Source organism: Cupressus sempervirens, chromosome 5 (genome assembly GCF_028749045.1).
Source record: "Cupressus sempervirens isolate cs-2001-9-10 chromosome 5, ASM2874904v1, whole genome shotgun sequence".
Lineage (NCBI taxonomy): Eukaryota > Viridiplantae > Streptophyta > Pinopsida > Cupressales > Cupressaceae > Cupressus > Cupressus sempervirens.
The window spans coordinates 924,053,582-924,079,442 of NC_143122.1; the positions used below are offsets into that span (position 1 = coordinate 924,053,582).

The 25,861-nt window shown below is 34.2% G+C and overlaps 1 protein-coding gene across 1 annotated transcript in view; it reads left to right on the top strand.

Moving 5' to 3' along the window:
* MAK10 (MAK10 homolog) overlaps window positions 1-25,861 on the top strand; it is a 93,344-nt gene that overhangs the window by 20,988 nt on the left and 46,495 nt on the right. The window contains exon 2 of the mRNA XM_089832927.1: window positions 25,253-25,320. Coding sequence (XP_089689053.1) covers window positions 25,253-25,320 — 68 coding nt within the window. The remainder of the gene's footprint in view (window positions 1-25,252; window positions 25,321-25,861) is intronic.

Genomic DNA, 25,861 nt, shown 5'->3' on the forward strand with positions numbered 1-25,861 from the left:
ATGTGTCATTCTTCTTTTCCTGCAAGATCAATCTTCAGATGCAAAGGAAAAGATCAAGGCAAATATCTCTTATAGTATGTGTAGAATTACAAATAAGAGAGAGACTACAATAAGCAAGTAAATATAATACTCGAGGATCATAAATACTTATCTGCACATTAATGTTCTTGATACAAGTTGCTCCAATTAAGGGTTCTTGATACAAGTTGCTCCAATGAAGGGTTCTTGATACAGGTTGCTCCAATGAAGCTCCATATGTATCAAATAAGATAATGTCTCCGTATAGACATTTGTCAACCAATTGGAATGAAACATTGGTTATTATTCCCCTCACAATGTAACATTCCTACTCTTATATCCCAAACAATTTGCATCACATCAAAGATGGAAAACTTCATCCTTATTATGTGTGGGCCCTAACATGAGGTATCTTATTAGCAGTCTCCACTACATGCCTCGTCACTGGTTGTGGGTTTAGCCACCCCGTTATAATTTTGAAGCAAATCTTTCCATGTACTTGCCATTATGTGTCTATGTCTCCAAGAACATATATTGTGCCCATCATCTATTGATCACCCAATCAATGTAAGTATCAATCACCCAATCAATATAATTCCTTCAATCTGATTATCTGATAGTCTATAGGCCGAGAGCAAAATTATTCTGCAGGTAACAAGAGACCCTCCCAATAAATTTCCAACACCCCCTTTCTCAGAATTGACAACATCCACTTTAATTCTATCAGTTGATTTCCTCATAACTTTTGCAGATGTGGTTGGTACTCCTTGAACTCTGACTTTTCCACTAGATTTTGATCATTATCGAGAGCTCTATATCATAGCAGGCATTGGCCATTGAGTGTTTATTCTCAAAAAATAATTGCAATCTCAAGGGTGTAATCTTACACCATAAAACCATAAGTGTAATTTTTTGTTATTTCATCAAAGTTCAAATGCTTCCATACACATAGATGATTGTGTTCTCTGTCAAAACATTGTTCATTGCCTCTCTTTGCATCTTGCAATTATAGAAGTTTATTTTAAAAAATATTGCACAACAAAGAGTATAATCAGTTTTTGACCTTGATAACTCTATTAGTCTTTGAGACACATGATATCTTCTACAAAACTTTTCTTTGGTAATGTATTTGCTCTGTAGTAATACATCAATCAATAATATTGATAATGTTTATTATAATCGAAGCAGAAAATATCTGCAAGGTAAGTCAATATTCTTCCATGAAGAAAAAACAATGGTTTTGTCTTCCCTCAATAAAAATATAATATAATGTCACCAAGTCACTTGCATGGTGATTACAACTTCATTCAACATAAGCCCATGTGGACAGATTGCAATGGGTGAGTTTAGAGACTTCATACCCTCTTCCTGCTACCGTTATTTGCCTGCCCCTTATATCGGTGTGGTCTTCTTTTATCAACCCATTGAATGGGACAGAAGTATCAACAATTTAGAAACAATGATCGTAAGCCCCAAGGTTTTGTAATTGGAGGAAACTAATTTTCACTTATGGGCACTTCATTAACAATATCCGAAGGCAGCAATTTGGAGATAGGCAATTCATCTGGTGTAGGTCTCTAGATAGGAGTGCATACTGGTGCACCCATGGGAGATGACACTCAGATTGTCTTCAAGTGGTGCTTACTATCTATGCCAATATTTAACCAATGTTTGATCCAGTGAGGACATTTTAGGAAGGATATATGTCTAAGCAGTGATACATTGGCTCGTTCTGTATTATTCTTTGAACACCAACAGTATCAAAGTCAGCTTCAAAATAGGGAATAAAGATAGCTGCTCGGTGGCTACTTCTAATATATCAATAATTATTTGTCATTTCTGGGTGCCATAGAGATTCTATTTGAACTTTCTAAAGCCAAATGACCATACACGTGAAGGAAAAGTAGATTTGTGTATGTTGTACTACCAACTGCACTCTGTATTTATCAAACATGTTTATCCCCAGTATTGGGTTTGACCTCTTCTATATGGAGTTAGGCATCAAGTTTTGTCATCTTCTTCATTGTGCTCAGGCCTGGTTCTTTCTATATCAGGACGGAGAAATAATAACGAGAATATTTGAGTTTGACACCAGATTCACTTGTATCACACAAACTTGTTGCAATATTGGGTTTACATTCACTAACCCAGTACACATTGCACTACAAGCATAAGTTTGATACTTCTTGGAAGGTACACTTTCTATTCTAGGAGAATAGACACAAGCTTTCAGGATTAATTCTGAAATCATGTAGTCATCATTCAGTTGAAATCAGGGTTTATTCAGAAGGCCATATCAATTATATCTGGCATCTTTGATCAGCGTATTTAGTGTTATCCATTGACGGGTTCAATCCGAAAACTAGCATTTGCCAATATCAGGTGTTGATGTGTCCTTAATAAGTCATTAATAACTATACTTCTCAAGAAAATGAAAATTAATATGCCGATGACTTTTTCTATTGCAAGCCTATTTTTTAATCTCTCTTTTCGATTAATTATCTCCTCGAGACGAGATCACCCTATCCCAGTATTGCCCTTTATGCATGAATTTCTGCAGTCCATCGAGTGCATTTGTTGTGTCAAACACAAAATCCTTTGTCGTCAAATAGTTATAATTGTAAACACTCATAATGCAATGCAAATATTGATGTTTGTTTTAAATAGGCTCTCAGTTGACTATTGTTGATGTCTTGTAGCTTCACTTGGATAAATTGTAGCATATATATATATATATATATATATATATACATATATTAGAGATAATATATATATAGTTAATTATATAAGATTTTAATTATGTTAACGAATAGACATGTCTCATGAAGGGACATGTCTATTCTTTACACACTTTCTTATATATATAAGAGGTCGCTGCCATTTGGAAAACATACTGAATAGAACAGCAGTGCTAATACATTTGCAGCAGTCCTCTAAAAACAACATGGTATCAGAGCAGGTCCCCTCCTAGACCTGTGAGACAATGATATTAAGTAAATATATGCAGTGAACTAGTACAATGATTACTAGAAGAATCGATCATTTCAAAACATGAACGGCAATAGATAAAGAAAGAGTAGATGTGAGAATTGCAGCCTGTCTTCTTAAATTGCGTGTTACCTTTGGAGCACCGCTTGTTATCACTATCACAACTTAAGCATACACTGTGATTATGAGGGAATAAGTTGTCTTATATGTGCGCTGATAGTCATCCATTCAAAGCCTTGAAGGAAGATTCGAATAAGTATCAACAAAAGAGATACAAACATGAACAATAAATATATATCCTGATATGTGCAGGAGTTCCTTCGTATTCTAATCATTGCAGACAGTTATGCGGATAGGAAATCTGGAACAGAAAGATTGTTGAGCTTTTGATATAGATGGCAATACCTTCATTTTTTGACAAGAATAATAGATTGGAAAGTTGCAGTTATATTTTAAGACGGGATCCACTATAATTATTGAAGACATTGCTATGTGTGCATCCATGGTGCCAAGGGATTCGTATGTTGATTTAAGACATACCCGATATGAAACAAGTAAATAGCCGAAGAAATATTATTTCGAGCGCAGAGTTGTAATTTGACTCCCTGATCAAAAGAGCAGCGACTACAACGCCTACATATGCATCTGATCATAATTTGACCCTGCGAATTCGTACTAACAATAAACTAGTTTTGGGAGAGCCATGTATACAATCATACTCAGATTCAGCCACATCATACCATTTTTTGGATATAGTTCTATGGTGTCAAGCACACTATGTTAATTCACGAGTGCGAGATCTGCCACTTGGGTTAAACAAGAACATATGATTATGTCTTCATGACCAGAATTCATGATTAGGCTATTACTATAATCATCAAATCATTGAACACTATGCCCAGAAGAATAAGCTTCTATGTTGATCCTCAAGTTGTACATGCACAATATGAATGACGACTTGAACATACTTGACAATATGAGAACCTAAAATATGCAACAAAGCATTCATTCTAACTGAGTTGCAGATTACAATACTGCCACAGCAATATGCCTTTAACAATTACATCGGCGATTGTAAATGATAACCACTAAGAAAAGAGGTGAATCTTTCATCGCTGGCAGAAGGTATATGGAATAGTAAACCCTGTAAGGTGGACTACAGAGAAGATCCCTATGCCATCACATCTTTTGATAGAAGAAGGGAATATCCTCGAATGCAAATTTATCGAGATGTTCCAAAAGCCGAGTTGCATGATAAGATACTTACATGTGATATTTGAGAATCTGCAACATTATAGCATCTCGTGTATGACCACCACCATGAATAGAGGATCCTAATATGAAAGCTAAGCTAAGTATATATGGGTATATGTATATAAGGAAGAAGAGGGAGATTGATTTAGATGAAGATTGACATTTTAGAAACTTTGAAAGAGAGCGAGTAGATAGATAATGTGATTTAGTCAACCTTCAATGATCTCAATCATATTGGTCAAAGAGGGAGTAAACCATGTTGTGATGGAGTCTCTGTGATCAATAAGTTATAACAGTCAAGAGGATTGTGATTCATGAATATATCTTGTGACTGTGATTTTAATGGGCCTACCCCTGTGTACATCATGAGGAAGTGACGACTTCCAAATGATGTCACTTGTATTTGCAAAAGTTATTGTAAGGTGACGATCATACAATATCTTGTATTATGAGATCAAATAAATTGAGTAAATGGTGAATGCCTTGCATCTCAACATTCTGGGAGACCATTATTTAGAGTATTTGGTGAATATCTTTGATATTCTTGGAGGCCAATACTCTTGATATCAACTGTGACATCAAACCTTATTTTGAGTAATTGGTGAATATCTTATGATATTTTGGGAGACCAATGCTCTTGATGTCAAATGTGATATCACACCCCAATACTCTTGATCACAAATTCGATATCAAAACCTTTTGAGTACTTGGTGAATACCTTTGATATTCTGGGAGGCCAATACTCGTAATATCAACTGTGATATCAAAATGATCGATATCATTTGATGAAAGATATATTTTTGCTATACCTAATATTACCAACGGTGTAATACATGTCATGTGTTTATCCTCCTTAGCTAAGAGGGAGTGTTGATGTTTTGTAGCTTCACTCGGATAAATTGTAGCATATATATATATATATTAGAGATAATATATACATAATTAATTATAAGATTTTAACTATGTTGACGAATAGACATGTCTCATGGAGGGACATATCTATTCTTTACTCACTTTCTTATATATATATAAGAGGTCACTGCCATTTGGAAAACATACCGAATAGAAAGGCAATGCTAATACATTTGCAGCAGTCCTCTAAAAACAACAACTGTGATGACACTTTTGACAATGATGTCCGCAACCTTTGTTTCTGCTGATATGACCAAACCAATATATCCTCAAGCCGCTTGATAGGTTCTCATCTATTCACTTCACAAAATCGTTTATTGCTCTTTAACCATTTTCTTACATTTGCAGCCTACTTTGATACCATGTTGATTTCTAGGATCATTGCAAACATACTAATAATTGCCATTATATTGATTGTGTTCCAAATGCAAATGAAGGCTTATAAATATGAGAGGAGACATGTCTCTACAGTTAATCATCACTAGTTAATATATTAATATAATAGTAATAAAAATAACTATATAGGTAATGTATAATTATATAATAACATATCTATATAATATATATTATTATTATTATATTATATAATAATAAATATATAGTATATATAATATTACATATATAATTTATATTCTATATATAAGATATTTATCTTAAAGATGATTTACCATCAACAAGGTATCTCATGTTAAAATCAATCCGATGGAAGCTACAACCTTAATGATTTATACTCCATGCTTGAGTATTATTCTAATGAGCTCTTACATTATACCTCCTTGTCCATACTTCTAAGTTATTGTGATCTTTAAGGTCCTTTACTTTAAAGTTTTAAATGGTTTCAAAGCATGTGAGAGTGGATTTTTCATGTTAAGTAGTGTGACTTGTGTGCTACTAAGCTTAAAGATTGTGAATCTAATTTCCTTTCTTTGAAAATTCACACCTTTTTACATTGCATGCATCAAAGATTGGTGAGGTCATTTTGTGAAAGGCTATTGTGTAGTTATTTCAGTTGTGAGTTTTCCCTTCAAAGCTACATTACTTTCATAACATTGGTGAATCACCTTAGTTTAAGTTCAAGTTATGTTAAATGCATTCTTTCTATCTCTTTTCCCATCAATTTTAGTTCAAGTTTTGAGAGGTGATTCAAGGGAAGCCGGCCTTTTGTACTGGAGGTTGATCCTTAACATGGCATACCCACAGGCCAAAGATCATCCCATGTTTCACTAGATTGCTGGAAGTCTATTTTCAGCACAAGGGTGTAATCTAAGTAACAACATTTACTTTGCTGGATTCCGTTCATCAGGGTTTGCAGATGTATGGGTGGGGAGAATGCATTTTGAAAATCTCCTTGCCAAGGTTAGATGGGTGGTCATTGGTGTATACTTAATCATTAACAGCAATTCTGATTATTGTTGGCCATGTTAGAATTTGAATCAAATTATTGATATCTACTTTGTGATCATGAGAATTTGGGATCACCAGAGCCTTTTAAAGCTGAATGTATTACTTTAAGTTCCCCGAGCTTGTTCAGTGCTATATTTTAGCAGTACTTGGGCATTTTATTCAGCAAATCCCTTGCATGATGAACACCTTCTCTACTCTTTACAAATACTTTATTTACTACTAGAAAAACTAATTTACTGTCACTTATCATTTGCCATGCAGTGTGTTTACTTGAGCCAGTTTTATATTTGTATATAATTATATCGCCCAGGGTTATTTGTGAGTTTGGCCTTTTTGAATTTACAATTTTACATTAATTATGTCACCTGGTTCGCGGCTTGTGGGTATGAACCCAGTAACTCAGATTTACATTAATTATGTCACCTGGGGTTATTTGTAAGGTTGTTCTCCTTTGAGTTTCCACTAGTTTATTGCCTTAAATAGCTGTGACATGTCTTAGAGAGCAGGGGCATGCCATGAATATCCACAGAAAAATATCCAACACAGAAAAGCTTGCAATTCTTCAAGGTTGAGATTGTTACAAATAGATTATTGTATTGAACTCACAGGTACAAACAAGTGACTGCAATTCTATCCTCAGAGTTGATTATGCTAATGCAACAAATTATTCTCAGTTCATTCGGTTCTTAAGGCAGTCTTTTTAACAATATACAGGCAACTGTTCACAGACAAAAATGGTAAGGCAATCACTGTTCCAGATTAATTGGGATTTCAATTGTTGAAAGCTAACAGGCTTTTCATTTTAATTTGATTTGGTACAGCTGTTTACTCCCCTCCAGGGACATGCAAGTAGTAATTACGTGCCTTGGCAATGTTCTATCTGACCTCTGTCCTGATCTGACATGTTGAGGCTCTTGGTACTTAGGTTGCACAGGCTTTGTGATATCCCCTATCCTAAATAAGATTTAATAGCAATAGAATTAAAATATAAAATAATTAAACAAATAAAGAAATATTATTTTGTAAAATCTCTTAGAGAAACAAGCTGTAATTGTATTGAAGTATCAAAGAGACTAACATAAATAGGATTTTAAAATTATATCAAGCAGTTAAGACAATATTGAAATATAAAAGTAATTTTCAGACAAATTAACAATCTTTTATTTTACAAGCTCTGTGTGTTTTTCTGAGAAACAAAATTCCGGATTGTCAGGAAATGTTCACCAATCAAATATTTAATGAAATTATTGAAAAGTAATATCATTTCTCCTAAAGAAGTCGGTGCCTTAAGTAGACAAGGGTCAGGAGATGTCAGATTTGGTTTCCTTATACATTATGATGCTACATCAGAATTAGAACTGCCTTGGAACATAAAGTATATATTTAAATTTGAGCAATAATAAGGAAAGCAGATGCGTGCGTACTGAAATCCATGGTTAGAGATTGGAAATATATCTCCTTGACCACAGACATAATCAACACATCAATAGATGTAATCTTCCAACGTGGCACGGACTCCAATTAATAAGCACTGGCATAATTAATTAGCATGCCAACAAACAAAGACTAACGGACAGTCTGCATACGTGAGGTCCTAAAAGACACCATGTAGAACAAGTTGACCCCCGATAATGCCTTATGAATGAAATGAAACGATATAAAGACGGAGATGAAAGGAACAGAGCCATATACAAAAAAAGATAAGAAACATAAAAAGCTGTCAATAGAACAAAGAAGGACAAACAGGATATAATAAGCACTCTGAGATAATCTGCAATCTCAGGCAGAGTAGGCTTCGTGAGAGCCATCAACAGTTAAAGTACTGTACATACAAATATTACTGTCACTGAGTATAGCCTGGCAAACATAAGTTTATAAACATATGCTTTAAATGATTAAATCAGTAATCTGTCTTGGAATTATTAAGTTTAGTGTCCCACACTCTCTGATTTTAAATTGGAGTATAATATCATAATTATTAGAATACTGACTTATAAGAATTAGGTTTAGTGAGACCAGTTTAATCCAATTGATAGGTCATTCTGAGATGGGTAGGATCAGCGTCTCCATTGTTGCCTTGAGGATTGACCAAGTTGGGATCAAGTTGCCTTGAGGTCATTCCAAGATGGGATCATGGGCTTGGACCCATAGAAACCTTGAGGAGCACCATTGATGTTGGATTAAACCAACCTTTTATGTTCCAACACTCTTCTAATTCAGTACTGTAATGGAAATAGTATAAATTCCCTAATTCATAAGTAGGTTATTCTTGATTAATTAAATATAATGGAATTATTCATACACAACAAACTTGGGGACATTACAGGCTTTACAAACTCCTTTCTTAATGCCAAGACTAAGCTCTGTGCTGTCAAAGACAAAAGCAAAAATGATTGCCTTATTGCTCTGTCTGATGCTTTGTCCCTTGCAACAACACCTGAATATTTACAAGTTCAGTCCAATGGCTGAATTAAATGCCCCAGAGTTGGCCTGAGAGGAGAATGACATTACAATTATTCAGTAGTTATAGTTATTTATTTAATACTTTATTCAATTAATAAAAAACAAACACCAAAGAACAAAAGAGCTAACTCAGCTTCTAATTCGGGACATCACAATACCTGGCCATAGCAAACCTTAGTTATAAAATTCTGCATGACCAAAAAGGCATTGAAGTTGACATTAATAAGGCTCTTTAATACTGTAGATAATCTAGTTGATTTGATCTTTATGGTCCTCAGCATGAATTCTATTCATTTCTTTTAATAACCTCCGAGGTGTATCCCTTGACATAGAATGCATGTCTATCCTTAATTTATTCTGTGCTTTCCTTGCAGGAAGTTCTGATAGGTTTTTTCAATCATCTTCCAGAATGCCATCTCTGTAATGTTGGGGCCCCCTGATGAGCCCAAGGAAGACACTTAATGCCACTTTCTCCGAACCATATCTGCAATGGCTGGTGATCTGAAAAGCCACTAACTCGAATCTGAAAATTTGGAACAGGAAATTCCAAAGTTGATTATAATATATATAGATCTAAAATTTCTAGATGAAAAATATGAGTATCTGAACTGTAGCCTGAAATATACCTGCTTGTGGAACAACAAATTTTGAAATAATATTCTTCAGAAGACAGGAAAAAATAAGAAACATATATATGCAAACTGAGGTTTAATGGCTCAGGTCACAATCAGATTGAAAACACCAGGTTCAGGCAATATCCAGTTTAGTACAATTTCATCAGTTCCGTTCCGATGTTCACCATTGCCATGTCCAGACCTGTTGATGTGAGTTTTGCTCCACTATAACATAGAGACTTGAATACTTAGTATTTCAAGATGAAACACCAAATCTCCAACAATGTAGATGAATCGTGTGATCAAATGAGACAACCTCAAGGTTTCTTCTTTATTGTGGACTTTCACTCAGTTCTTTTGATGTTGTAATGCCCCGCCAAGGGATCCAAAGAATTACACTAAGTTTGCCGAACAATTTTTTTTTTTTTTGAAACATGAAAGTAACACCATTCATAACATTTACATGATAGCGGAAGCAATAGCAACATCCAACTGAAAGTAAACATAACATACATAACAGATTACATTCTTTAAAGATCTCTTAACGTTGAATTACTTCTAATCATAACTTATTCATCTAACATTACATCCTTAACAATGAAATAACAAGGATACATCCAATGTTCTTAAACCATATACAAGTGTACATTTTAAATTGCTCAATCATCCACTATACATGTTGCAAGGTATGAAAAGCTTAAAAGAATAAACATCCATGTAAATAAAGTACATCATCATCCAATATTAATCTATGATGCAATAACATAATGAGACCATAAATGATACATCATCACATCCATCATAAAAGATAACCATATATCACAAACATAACTAACTAAGTGCACGGTTCCTCCCAACCGTAAATAGCATCATTAGACCATCATGGATCCTAGCCATCCCTCCGTGCGTAACATTCCAAAGCACCGAAGAGATCATCGGCTATATACATAGTAGGAATGTCACTCCTAAAAACATCCTACTAACATGCAAAGTAAAGCATAGGATACCATCATCTAACATATGCAAACCATCAATATAAGAAACATACCAATAAATACATCCATCATAAGGTATATCATCTATCATAATGATCCAAGAACAGAATGAAGATAAATACCAACCAATAATACTCCAACCACGGTGTCTCGGACGGATCTCAAATAATAAGAGTGATAAAACACTACCACCCAACCGCGTGGAACCTAAGTGGTCCACTCCCACCGTGCTAAGGAGATAATCTCAAGTCCCAAACAGGATATCAAAACCACAAAGCATAAATCTCTTTATGTCTAGGAATCCTAAAAGTATACTAACTCAAGGGTTCCATCACAGAAAACTGACATCTAATTCCCAGAGGCACACAAAGACATGTAGGAACCTACTATGCAAGCGGGAAAGTGTCATCGCATTTATCTCGTACAAGTTACCCTGGCAGTTAGCTAAACTCCACGGGTCCATACAGATCTCATGCGGCCACTAGTATCCTCTCATACTGACGAGGCATACTATGGAATGCAAGGTCGCAACCATGCGTCTCACTACTCCCATCCTAGCCTGTACAAGCGCTCCAGGCATGGGCGAGAACCAAAACTCTTATCTTTTTAGGTTCATTTAATCCCCATTTAGTGTGTAAATGTTATCACTTATTAACCAAACTTACAATGAGTTACCCTGGCAGCCACTTAGGGCCCCGACCCCCATTGCAAGCCACTTCCCGACACTACAAGTAGATTACCTACCCTAATGCTCATGGAATCATAAATCACCACAGTCCTGTACTAGCGACTGTAAAGAAAATCCAAAAGATAATCCATAAAAAGAATCATCAAGTATCCACAATATAAGCATCAAATATCCATAATAAGAATCATCAAATCTCCAAGATAAGAATCATCAAAATCTTCATAATAAAATCATCAAATATGCATAAAGCATCAAATCTCCATGAGCAATCATCCATAGAAAATCATGACCACAACAGTTCTCCATTGGCAACTGAAGGCATCACTGATAATCATAAGTATCCATTGGTTCTCAATAACCAAAATATATCATCACATCCATTGGTTCTTAACAAGCAACCAAGAATATCTCAAATTCATACTGATCGAAGACTCCAAAATGGTTGAGTCAAACATGTCACAACATGATATCATCAAGAAATAAATCCACATTTCAGTCCCATCATGGCGACTAGAAAGTAATCCAAGGATAACTAATCGATGACTCAAAAATGATTAGCTCAGGTGTCTCAAATACATATACATCTCAGCTTCGCACATGAAGACTGATGAACAAATACAAACATTTCATAGAGCATACGATCACATAACCATGGTTGGACTTATAAAGATCGAGATCAAAAAGATCAACATGCCAACACAACTCATAACCCCCAAGCCTCTGGTAACAATCTAGGACTGGTCAACACTAGTCAACCCAAAAACCCAAAACAAGAAGCATATAGAATACACGATGCAAACACATGTTTTGGTTTACTAAATTCACATAGTTGAAAAATGTGTAGGAGTTTCAATTTTCCATTTGCAAATATTCCTCAAATGTCATAAGTTTCATCATTTGACCTACAAGTCAACCCATTTGATTCCCCGATAGCATTATCCTTCCATTATTAAGAATTACATTCTAAGGATAAGTATTTACTCATAAAATTGATCATCATTGACCTTTAATCAACTTGTTCTCTTTATTTAACTATGATCCATATTCCAATTGATTAACTTTCCTATAATGTTACTTCAACGTTTCACATAAATCAAGGATCATTATTCGTTTATAAAAGAACCAATTATCAATTTTCGAATAAGAAGAAGTTAACTTCATTTATCTCAATCCATTAACATAGGTACACCATCCATGACCTATTAACATCTTATTAGTTTCTAATTCAATATTACTAAGTGTCACCATTAAAACAACTAAGGTTATTATTCTAGTCTTCAGAATAAGACCTATCAACTTTGATATCGATATTTTTTTACAATCTCATTAAAGGAATTATATCAATTAAATTTCTATTACATAGTTATTAATTAAATCCAATTAGCTCTAGTTAATTGATTTAATTAATAATTTCACAATCAAACCATCAACCCAATGAGTATTAGTTGACTAACAATAGTTTGTACGTCAAAGTCAACTTCAATCCAATACACAAATATTAATATTTTAATAATAATAATATTGACAAGTTACTTTGGAAATCTTATCCATAATGACTACATTCATCTTTCTTAATGATTTCGTATTAATGATAATCATTTCCTAGTTAAATCTCTAGCGCATTTAATTATATTGACAACTCATTAATTGATTAAAATCAATTATGCTTCAAATCCAAAAACTAATGTCTTTACAAGACTTCAATCGTTAAATAATCTTTTCTAGCTTAATTCTAATTGAATTAGCCATTTTTATTAATAGCTTGTAGTTCCAACAAACATTACTAAATGATAACTATAATTAATCGATCTAGAGAAACCATGCATAAACTTCATCAGTTAATATCTAACTAACTCTTAACACCATTAAGGTGTATCAATAATTTACATAACGAATTAAGAATAACATATTAATTCAATTCATAGCATTGTTACAATGACTCCCTAAGTTAATTCACATTTAAGTTAATTAATTAACATGTAACTCACCATTTACGATCAGATTATTATATTAATAACTCAATTAAGACTTGATGAAATATTATCAAAATTTGAAGCACTTAATGGAATTATCGATAATAATAATAATCATCGGTATCATCGTTATTCACATCAATTAACATTCCATTACAACTCGATTAATTTAATTAATCACAATTAATTAAATTAATTATATAATATCCATAACAACTTCTTAGTAATCAATTTTATTAATTAAAATAAACTATATTTAAATAAATATTTATAAATAAGAATCATTCAAATCTATACTAAATAAATTACTTTAATAATAATTTAAATCAAATTATTATTAATAATAACATTTTACAACTGATTAATACATGTTAAATAGCATTTTCGTATTAACTAAATAACATATATTAATATGTGATAAATATATATTGTTAATATAAACTATTGTGAAAACTTATTAAAACTGATTATCGCATATAACTCATATATTACAATAATAATAAAATGTATTAAGCGATTCATTATCGCTGGCATAAAAATCATATGCGATTTTGAAATCGCTACCGCATCATGAAGGCCTTGCGGCCCTGCCCCCCTGACGCAGGGCCTGCGACGGCAGTCGTAGTACCTGCGTCAGCTGGTACAGGCGACCGCCGGTGCCATTAAATTAAGGCAGGTGCGGGCAGGGGTAGATATATCCGCCCCTCCCAAAACCATTAGTATTATAACATTTTCTTAATAAATGCGTTCGGATTCTAACTAAAGTTTTCCCATCGCATTTTAAATTATACGATTTGCAAATACAGATTTGTAATTAAAGTTTCTTATTTCGACTTTCACGAATATATACATATATGTATATATATATACGTATATGTATGTATATATATATACGTATATGTATGTATATTTATATATGTATATGTATGTATATATATATACACAAATTTGTTATCAATTATCACTACATTTTAAAATATATATATATATATATATATATATATATATATATGTAGATTTACAAAAGAAATTATATACTTAGATCTAAAGGGCCTTTCTACACAAGAATTTTTCCTTTTTAAAATAATTATTTTCGAAACGTATCCATTAATCCATCCAATAGGTTTAACTACAGATTAGAAATCATCTTTCTCAATTTAATTCTAATTCGAACCCAAAACCGTTTAGATCTAATGTCTCTTTAATTGGAGCTAGGAATTTCTAATGTTTTCTATTGATTTCTTTGCAACCAAATAAATACATATCTAAATTCAAATTTGCAAATTCATTCATGGAATATAATCAGACACGATGAAAATAGGAAGAGAAAGAGTGCAAAGAGAGTATGTGATTATCACGAGTGCACCTGGACACTGATGCTAATCCGTCATGCGTCAGAAGTCCATAGCAAACCCCTTCCTTCTCCATCATTTGCAATTCCTCCAAGATCCAAGCCAATCGAAACACTCATAGAGCATGTAAAAAATATATGAGCATATGAAGAAGAATATGAGCTTGTAACTTGCAGCTTCCATTCAGCTTCTACTTCAGCTTTCATTTTTGCTTGTCCAAACACACTAGGAGAGCCTCTATTTAAAGGCCTCTAAGATGCATCTAGAGTGTCTCTAGAAACAACTAGAAGATAAGCATGACAACCAAGCATGGGTCTTCTCCAACCTTCTAGATGAGTCCTAAGGTTGTAGACACCATGTGCTCAAATAAAAATGCTAACTTCTAAGTGTAGACAACTAGTGCATTCTTAGAGTGCAAACTCCTGTGTTGTCTACATGACAACTTTCGAGAATTTGCCAACTCCTATGTGAGCAAATATTAAAATAATGCACATTAATTAATATAATATTTAATTTACTCTTCCCAATTTAATTTATTTATTTATTAAATCTCATGCACAAACTTTAATAATTTCACTTTTCAATCTTAATATATTTATATTTTAATCACATGAGATTTAGAATCTTTTAATAATTTAAATATATCTTCCACTTTTAAATTTCATTTCCAAAACTTAATTGCTAAAATATTTATTAGCTTTAATTATAATATTATTTAGTCATTTATTTAAAAATGAACTCCAATAAATATTGTCACATTCCAAATTTAAACTTTTAACTTTTATTTTCAAATTTAATTATTTTATTTAATTAATTTTCCAATTAATTAAATAAAATATCATATTAATTTTCCATTTAATTAAACCATTAATTAAATCTTTTAATTAGGCTTAATTAATAAAAAATACTCCAAATACTCACAAGGTAAAAATATGAAAACTCATCATAGCCAAAATACATACAAAATCAAATCAAGGGTTAATATCACGAATTACGTTATCCAACGTATTCGGAGGGTACTCAACTCAGATACTTGTCCTAATTTTTCAATTAGAACAAATGGCTTAAAAGGGTTGGGATTTGGACTTGAGAATTTATCTCCCCTCTCTTATCATTGAGATAATGTGATAGGGTACGCTCATCCTAGCAATTCAGGGAAGTCGATACCCGGTACCTGCAACCTGCATAAAAACCATGCATGTACAAGCACAATATATACAAAACTAAACAAGCAATGGCAGGAAGTGGTGCATCGTGTAGATCCCGACTAGCAGGTGACTACGACTCCTTTCCTTAACCACATCAGACACGCCATACAAAAGTAAACACACAAAGCAAACACGCACACCATACACATGCAAGTATGGGGTAAGTATCCATAATAAAACACATATGATAATAAATCATCTTATTAATCATCATTAATAACTGAAAGCAATGTAATGATCATCATCAATAATTGTGAACACTAAAAATAATCATCATACATACATGAAATGTAGAGTGTACGTAATCTCATCACATAATAAACTGAATCCATAGCACAATATCTGATAATCCCAAAACAATGCTGCTAACCATCAACATAAAACTAGCCCTAAAAGAGTTCAGCAATGATAACAAAATGCGAACTAGGGGCAGGCACTACAGATGTGATATGCTGGTTATCATAAAAGGACTTACACTGTTCATTCAATGGAATCAACTACCTTTATTGTTAATGTCATATGCCAGAAACAAAGATAAACAACAAAAGAAAATTATGTACAATAAGACACAAAAATTTATCTTGGGAAAACTCTCCAATTTGAGGGAGAAAAGCCCAGCCATAAATATATCACTTGTATGTATGTGTGTGTGTGTGTGTGTGTGTGTGTGTGTGTGTGTATACACAATGAAGGCGCAGAAGTCTGAAATAAAATTTGCCCAATCACAAGGCTCAAATTGAAGTGATGATTATTGATTAATGACATTATATATATATATATATATATAATGAATGCGCAGAAGTCTGAAATAAAATTTTCCCAATCACAATGCTCAAATTGAAGTGATGATTATTGATTAACGACACTCCTAGAATCTGCAGACACTAATAAGGGCTTCTTTTCTATCGATATGCGGAAACACAAGATATCAATGTGTGTATATATATATATATATATATATATTTAACATGCAAATTCCTCCTGAAAGAATATATAAACTTGATTCGATCCTTCATCATCTTGTCCTTACAAAGTAAAGACCCTTTGTTGTCTGGACCCTTCATTGCCTTGCCATTACAAAGAAGATGACATTATATATTGAGATGGCTTCAGTAATATATTTATTTCAAATAGAAGAGAGAGATAGCTCCAGCAGCTATAAAATCAACACTCCTTGGCTAGGGATGTATGTTTTCCAATATCCATGTGGTGGAGTCTCTCAACATGACATCCACAACAACTAGACTCATATGTGGAAAAATATTTATCGCATAATCTCTCAATGTGATAATGTCATGGAGTCAACATAATGTTCACCGTTGCTACTCCCATGTATGGAAAGAAACACATACATAAGTGCTAGTCAATGTGATGTTGTCATGGAGTCTCTCAACATGTCGTTCACCATGGCCACTCCCATTAAAGGAAAGAGCAACATCTCTCAAGTGCGTTCACTTCACATTTCTCCGTCTTAGAAAAATATGCATTAAAGAGAAACATCTCTCAAGGGCTTTCACCTCATATTTGTCTGTCTTATAAAAATATGCACTTTTAGCACATAGCAAGGATCACTAATGTTGAGATTCCCTCTCAGCAGAGTCCCTCATAGCAAGGACAACATCCTCCCACAAGAACACCATGTGGTTTGCACTGGTCCATTCCCAGCCCTGTCATTCCCCCATTGGATACAGAGATGAGACGAAGCCCTTTCAACAAGTAACATTATGTATTCGCTGGTCGCATGATTATCCAGGGCCACCAACACAGGCACAAATGCATCAAGTGCGAGGTTACTGAGTGACTCATCTGTGCCTATTGACACCATATCACATAGTTGGCTGAGTGCCTACACCTGTTGCCCTCTTCCCCATCAGTCCATAGTCCTGATAGAATTTTCTTCATGCACTGACGAGAGTCCAAGCTTGCTGCCAACAGATCATCCAATATACCAAATATGTGTTGTCAGATATCACATAATATTCTCGGATCCCTGCATCTATCCACAACCAACAACAGATATACCGTCTCACTTTTTGAAGCACATATGGTATAGTACACCTCTGACATCATCCCAATTCCTCGGTATTACAATCTCTTTTTGGAGGCCCCAAAGTATTTGAATCCCTTATTTTGCCTGACATTTTCTGTTCAACCAATTTGACTCCCATACATCTCTGACGACATCCATACAGTTTCAACTCCCACTAAAGGAGTCGAGTGGACACCAGCGAAGCCACTACAAGACTACCAACCTCTTTCACCACACTGTTCCAAGAGAGAGTCATTGAGCTCATATTCATGAGTGAATCCCCAGGCCGCCTCCTACCATAAAGTTTTGAGGAGATGGAGAAACACGTGCCCCTCAACTGTAGGCCTTTAACAGGCCCCACATTGCATTACCTGCAGAATCACAAATTTAGAAATAGGAAAAAATCAGAATTCAAATCCAGTCCCATTTCATCTTAACCTGGCCATGTTACCTTGTTAATGTTTTATGCCAAAAATAAGATAAATAACAAAACAAAATTATGCACAATAACACACTCTTGGGAAAACTCTCTAACTTGAGGGAGAAAAACCCAGCCACAAATATATCACTTATATACATAAATGAAGAGGCCAAAGTCTTAAATAATATAATTTGCCCAGACACAAGGCTCAAATTGAAGTGATGACTAACAACACCCCAATAATCTGTAGACAATAACAAGAATATATAATATTGTCTTGACCATTCATTGTCTTGCCATTACAAAGTGAAGACTGTTTGTTGTCTTGACTCTTCATTTGCTTTAATGTTATAAAGAAGGTGACATTGTGTTGAGATGCATTGAATAATATATTTATTTAGTTTGATTACATGAGAGAAAAGTGATGACTCCCACAACTATAATATCAAAATTTACCACTTCAATCACTTCCAACCAAATTAAATGCAAGGAAAGAAAATCTAATCTAAACCTAAGAGTGCAAGGCAATGTCGATGATGGGTTTAGTCTCTAACTGTTCCTTGCTTCTCCAAACCAACTAGGCATAGGAGGGTGATATTTTCTATGGATGCAAAAGTGATATTCACATTGTCAATGCTCATCGAAATACCCTATGAAGGCACACTCTAAATGAACATCTCCAATAGAAGTTAAACACTTGCAATTTTTGATCATTTTGATCTTTGCTTTGTGTTCATTGTGTAGCTTGGAGTACCTTGTTTACTTTGACACCGTACTTGTTCAAGACAGAATTCTTTATACTTGAGGATTGTCTTGATGCTGGGTGGAAATTTCAGTTGCTTGAGGATTTTGTTCTCATTCTTCACTCCTGTCCAACTCTTCATCGACAAAAACTTCATCAAATCACCTTTCATTCCTCTTGTTTCCTCTTCTTTGTAGTGCAGGCTTAAGTTTATTTGAGCTTTGTTGTTTTTCTTATGACGTGGAGATTAGAGTAACGAGAGAATTTTGGAATCCTCTAAGGTGGGTGGGGCGGTTTCTGCCAGACCTAGAGGATTCTTCCTCTTGACATGAATTCTCCAAAATTTCACCATTACTACTTCAAATTTGGCCCTCTCACCCTTTAGACTATGCCATTCTACATGCAATGAGTTCTTCAACCATTCTCCTAAGATGGGATTAGTGATCATTTCAATCTGGTTTTGTTTCAACTGAATCTGATTTTAAGCTCACCCCCCCACTTTCTCAATCTGATTTTTTACTTTCTCTTAAGATTTTGACCTCTAAGTGACATTCCTTTGCCCCCTCTAATGACTCCAATGTCTTGCCCATAGGTCGATTCTAAGAGTAGTGCATGATTTTAAGCCACAAGGAAAGGGTGGAATTCTGGATGTAGAGAGGATTTTATACTCAAGGGCAGGCGTAGTCTGTCATGCCTTGAGTTTAATTCCTCATGTGACTTGCTGCCTTCATACTTTAGCCAGTTTTGCCCAATTATCACTCAAGCCCAAACTCAAGTTAAGGATTTAATTGGTTTTTGGTCTCTCACCAAGCGCTTTCTATGGCTAGAAGACTCGAAACTGCCACTAGCTAAGACTCCTAAGACAACCTACTCCTGCTAAAGCAAAAAGAGGGGGTTCCAATGCAGTGGAGCAATGGTGTGAAAAACCACACAAGAAGACCATAATGCATTTAAGATCAGACTATTTGTCCAAAATATGTATAGGATGAGAGATATTCCTACTTGTCTGAGGTTTGTTCCAGTTGCTCAAGAACTTACATTGGATATTTGAATATTTCAGAACAGAGACAATAACCTTAGACTTTCCCTATTAATGACCACGATTCATCCATGTGACCGCACCCGAACTGATTTGAATTTCTGCCCTAGTCTGGTATGAATCTTCAGATGTGATTGTTATGCAACTCCCTACTTGAGAGTCAAAGCTAATCTTTGCTCTGCTAGAGACTAAACAAAGAAAATTGTGTTCTCCATTTTTAAAACTCATTCTCTGAGTATTGGTTGCACTCATTTATTGCAAATACAGTGGATTACCTCCATGCCCGATGACTACGAACTACCTTGCTGGCTGGCATCACTCCAATTGGCATCAGTCTTCTTGCATGGCTCTGAGATGAATGTCTCAGATGTTCATGTAATGTAGTTTTCCTAATACTTTAAAGTGCCTCTCAGCTCTCTGTCTGAGCAGGCAATTACATTCATGTAAGGCATTGAATAAAACTGAATCCACAATGCCTTCTAAGACCTCTGCTATTGCATATATATACACTAATTCCTGCTCAAATGGCTAAGGCAGGAAACCAACCCAAAGAAACTTCCTTTAAAGTTGGCCTACGAAATTATTTTATTTAGTTATAATTTTAATTTATTAATCATTTAACATTTTATTTATTAATTTTAGTATTTGGAGCTGGCTGACCCAGCCATAAAATGTGGACATTACAAAATTCTACTGTGGGCTCCAATACAGCTGTTGGGATTCAAACCTTAATGTCTATTATCACAAATGTGATGCTTACAGCTAAAATATGTAAGCATTAGACTTACGAACTCTGAATTCAAAATGGGAATATTCTTCCATGTTAGTTTATCTTAACCAGACTAAATTCTGAAATTTGTAGAGGAGAATCTATAGCACTCTAACAACAAACTAAATGATTACCAAGACGCTGAGAGTCTTGTCATTAAATTAAATTTGTTTAATTCAATTCTGCAATATAAAAATCAGATTTTGACTAAAATTTAAAGACAAGTATTTTATAAGCAAATAACAAATAAACCATGGTTAAAAATACAAAAATTAACTTCCCGTTTCTAAAGGTGTGTGATAAATAAGATAAAATGAAAGAGAGATTACGAGGTGCATAGATTCTAATATAATCACAAATTGGGACTAGCAAAATGATATAAAACATAGATAAGTGGAAAGTAGAGGTTCATATGAGATTGTGGACAGCAGTGGACTGTAGTAGTTTTGATGAATGCTTAGAATGCTGTGATAAATATCCTAGGAAACTTCCAGGTCAGAAGAAGGCAGGAGAAATGTCCTAGTAGTATTGTATGGTTGCATTTGCTATAAGGCTAATGCATTGATTCTGTAGCGGCACTTGTTTGTGACATGATTGAGAATCTGTTCAAGTTTTCAGATCTTATAGGTGTTGTATGGATATGTCAGATTCATTTGAGTCTAGTTGCTTGTAGGACACAAACATGGAAGAGAACTGATAAATACGATATGAAAACCTAGAGTAAATGAATAAAAGAAAATTTATGCATCTGGGAGAGTCAGAAAATTGAAACCCTAGATTGGATAAGAAATTGAAAGAGAAGCAAAAAATGAGTCTGGGTATATTAGAAAACTCTGTAGTAAATTTGGTGGTTGCAGAATGATATTTTAGCAAGAACACATGTTAGTACAAGTGTGGGGGTGTTATTTATTGACATACTGCAAACTTGCCAGTATGAGATTAGAGTTACCATTGTCGAGCCTCAGGATCTCCTGAGATTTTCAGGGTTTGTTTGTCTTGAGTTCCTGATTGTTTTTCATAATAATCTTGGTGGTCAAAAATGACAAGAACGTTTAAGAAGTCACCTGCAAGATCAAATGGGATGCTTTGTTTTTTTTTTTAAAGAGGGGTAAACGCTTTGACCTGGAGCTATGAACCAGTGAGGCCACAAACGGGGGACCTCATCCCCATGAGATTTGAACCTTGATGGCAAGGATAACACAACAACAACTTAACCATCACAACATGCCACTATTGGCAAATGGGATGCTTTGTTACTTGGCTCCCTCGTGGGTAATTCAAAGTTGAAACTGAACTAAGTTTCTAGACTTGGGCTTGGGAAGGCCGACCTGACTCAGGAATCAAAACTCTGTAAAAGAACTGGACAAAAACATGGCAAAACTCTTCAAAGTGAAACAGACCCAGGAAATTATAGAGATTTTTAAGGATTTAAAACCTGTTTCATGCATGCTTTATTGAATAAAGTTTATAGACACAATAACATCATCAAATAGAAGCTAATTGGAAATTTTGATCACGTACATGAATATACATCAATCACGTAAGTACAAATACAAATTGTAATTGAAGGAAATAGTAAACTTAGATATGTACAGGGGATGAGAGGAATTCTTGGAAAATCCAAGTAACAAAAATTCTTTGAAAAGTTGGGAAAAGCTATGGAAAAGAAAAGAGATGGAAGTGTGCTGGTTACTGAAATTTGACAAGTCTGAAAATTTGATTGTGGTGTGAAAATGAAAGGAAGAGACGAGGTTCCATTTATAGATTTTTGTAGGGATTTCTGAGTAGGAACAATTTGAAATAAGGTTAAGATCACATAAGTATAACTACAAATTGTAGTTGAAGGAAATAGTAAACTTAGATATGTACAGGAGATGAGAGGAATTCTTGGAAAATCCTAGTAATAAAAAATCTTTGAAAGGTTAGGAAAAGCTATGGAAAAGAAAAGAGATGGAAGTCTGCTGATTACTGAAATTTGGCAAGTCTGAAAATTTGATTGTCATGTGAAAATGGAAGGAAGAGACGAGGTTCCATTTATAGATTTTTGGAGGGATTTCTGAGTAGGAACAATTTGAACTTAGGTTAATCGGACCAGTGCTACCTTACATTAATTTTTTGGAGCCAGAGGAGGGCAGGGTAAACTCTTGCCTACTCTATGGATATGAAACTATTCGCCCCATATTCTGAGGAAGACAAGATTGGATGAAGATGAGGAGGGGATGAAAATAAGATCATTGGAGGTGGTTGTAGCTCATTTGAAGTTCTGATGTTTGAGTTATCGAAGAAATGTTGAAAGAATAAGCCAGTCAGCTAGAAGAATAAGAGAACATTTAATATTTCAAGCAATTATATTGGAAACAAAATGGGTGGAGTGGGGAAATGGCACTTGGAAAAGGGAAAAGGGTCAAGTCAGATGTAAAGTGAAAAGCCAAGGGGAAGATGGAAAGGAGAGGGAAAAAAGGATGTATTTGACTGATTTTGACGAGCTTTTAGGAGGAAATGACTGATTTCTTTTTGTTTAATGTTGTTTTCTGATTTTTTGGTTTTTTTTTTTGACAAGGGAAATGTAGTGCTTGAAAAATGAAAAAATGCTTGAAAGAAATTAACAACAAATAATAACTCCAATAGAATAGCCTGAAATTCTGATTTTATTTCATTCAAACTTTTACTATCATAACTGTACCAGGCATCTATGGATCTGATTTTGACTGGCAATGTCTGATCTGATTTTCTGTTAGTACTGATCTGCTGCTGCAGTCTCAATTTTCTGACTTTTGTAGTGTCTGCTATTGATATTATTGCCATGTCCACTGGGGAGATGACTACTGGTTACGGATGCTTTGGGAATGATTGAAAATTGCTGTCAAAGCCACAGATCTGCAACTGATAAATATATTCTGCCCTAGACCAGTCTGCTGTGATGATATTCTCCAGTAAATTTGGTGTCAGCTCTTGCCTGGAGCTGTACAGCCAAGGAAAAGGAACCTGGAGTGTGTGAATGGTGCTCTTCAGACTCAGATCCACAAATATGAATTCTGATATGCCCTTTATTCAATCTGAAATCAAAATTCTTCTCCAAATTTACTGCTAAGCTGATTCATATTTGATCTGTGATGTAAACTGTTGCCAGGGAGTCTTGGGTTTCGTCCAATTCCCTTTACATCCAAGAGTTTTGATTCTTGGAAGCTTGATTGTTGCTCAAACCCTGCTCAGAGTTCAAACTTCAATAGCTCATGTAAAAATAATTATAGACTCTTTTAAAACTCTTTCCCCTCTTTTTCCATGGAGTTCAAACTTTTAGGGTTTCTAATAATTTATTATTAATCTACTATACAATATTATATTTGTTTTATTTTATTCACCTCGCAGGGATTCAGACCACACAAGACCTTACCTGTCAAATGTACCATGGGCCCTTTATTATATATTATTATAATATAAAGTGATTTGATTAAATCATTGTATCATTATTTTATGTATTTAAATCCAACATAGGAAATATTTTAATAGTTCCAATTTATTCATAAACTGATCATCTGGACTCCGAACCAAATTCTGACTGATGCCATCAGTCCAAGGACGATACTTAAATGGTGCAGGCAAACTGATAGTCTCCCTAACAAAAATGGGAACTGCAACTGAAGCCTCCAGAATGATTCAGGAGGTCTCCTGAATCCCTGATGCATTCCGGTCAACTCCCAGTCAATCTCTAAAAAATAGGAATCCCTCCAAAAAATTAAAAGACAGTACTAAACTGCTCAAAACAGCCTATAAAGCCTATGTGTGGCTCTACAAACCTCTGGATGGTCCCCTTATCCATACTACTGATCTACTGAAATCTGGGCTATTGGCCAACCCTGTGCTATCTGCTGAACGGTTCTAAGGAAGGGACTTTACAGACACCAGGAATGATTTGCAATTAATATCAATATTTTTGCAATTTTTTCTTGCTCATTTTCTGAGTGCGACTTTGTACTGAACAATTATCATGTTTATTATCAAATGTAATTTACTAATTCGGAATAGGTAATTTTATTTATTTAGTCAGCAAATTTTCTAAAATTAGCTGTTGCTGAAAACTTGAAACAACATGTCTCAATAGAACAAAATAGTCCAACTGGATAACTTATAATGAAAATAGAATCCCAATTTGTAATTCTTTTGAAATTTTTCTGTTTGTAGTCAATGTGACATTCATTGTTTTCATTCCATTTTTCTTATTTTTAAAGTTCTTTCAACTGGAATCCTACATGTATTTAGATGATTTTTGGAAATATATTCTGTAGTCCAATCATGTCTTCGATGCATTTGGCAATGGATTAATAATTGATTGAAAATTGTGTTAATAATTCTAACTATGGAGTTAACTTTTGTTTTTAGCAGAGCTACAAGTTGGTGAACTCATTCATGGGGAGAATTTTAGCCTTTTTGAGGCGATGTCTGCATTGGAGGTCTGTTGATAACCTTTCCACTTGAGGATGCTTCAAGTTTGTTATCAACTTAATTTGTGCTTGCTGAAGTTTTTATCCTTTAACGTTGAAACTAATATGGTATTACAAGGGCCTAGATAATTCATATCTAATGCAGTGTGTTGTTCTTTGAGATCCTATTACAATTTGATTGAATCAGAAATCTGATTATAAGCTTGCATTATATTTACTGGTGAGAGAGATTGATTAGCATTTATTCTAATTTCCTGCTCTAAAAGTTATTTTTTCTTTAAATTTGTATTCCACATATTTATATAATTAATTATAAAAGTTAATTTAACTTCAAACTTATAGAATTGGTAATTGTTAACCTTGAATATAAAACTTAATTACAAATTTGAAACTATTAAACTTATATCCTTTTGTAATCATTCTTCCAATCTGCAGCTGTGCATGTGTAATTATCATGAAATTTTTGCTAAATTTCTGTCTAAAGTTAGTGGTTTTCATCGGCAGGTTGTTGAATAATTCACAAGTCTATATATATATATTTCTTGATCAA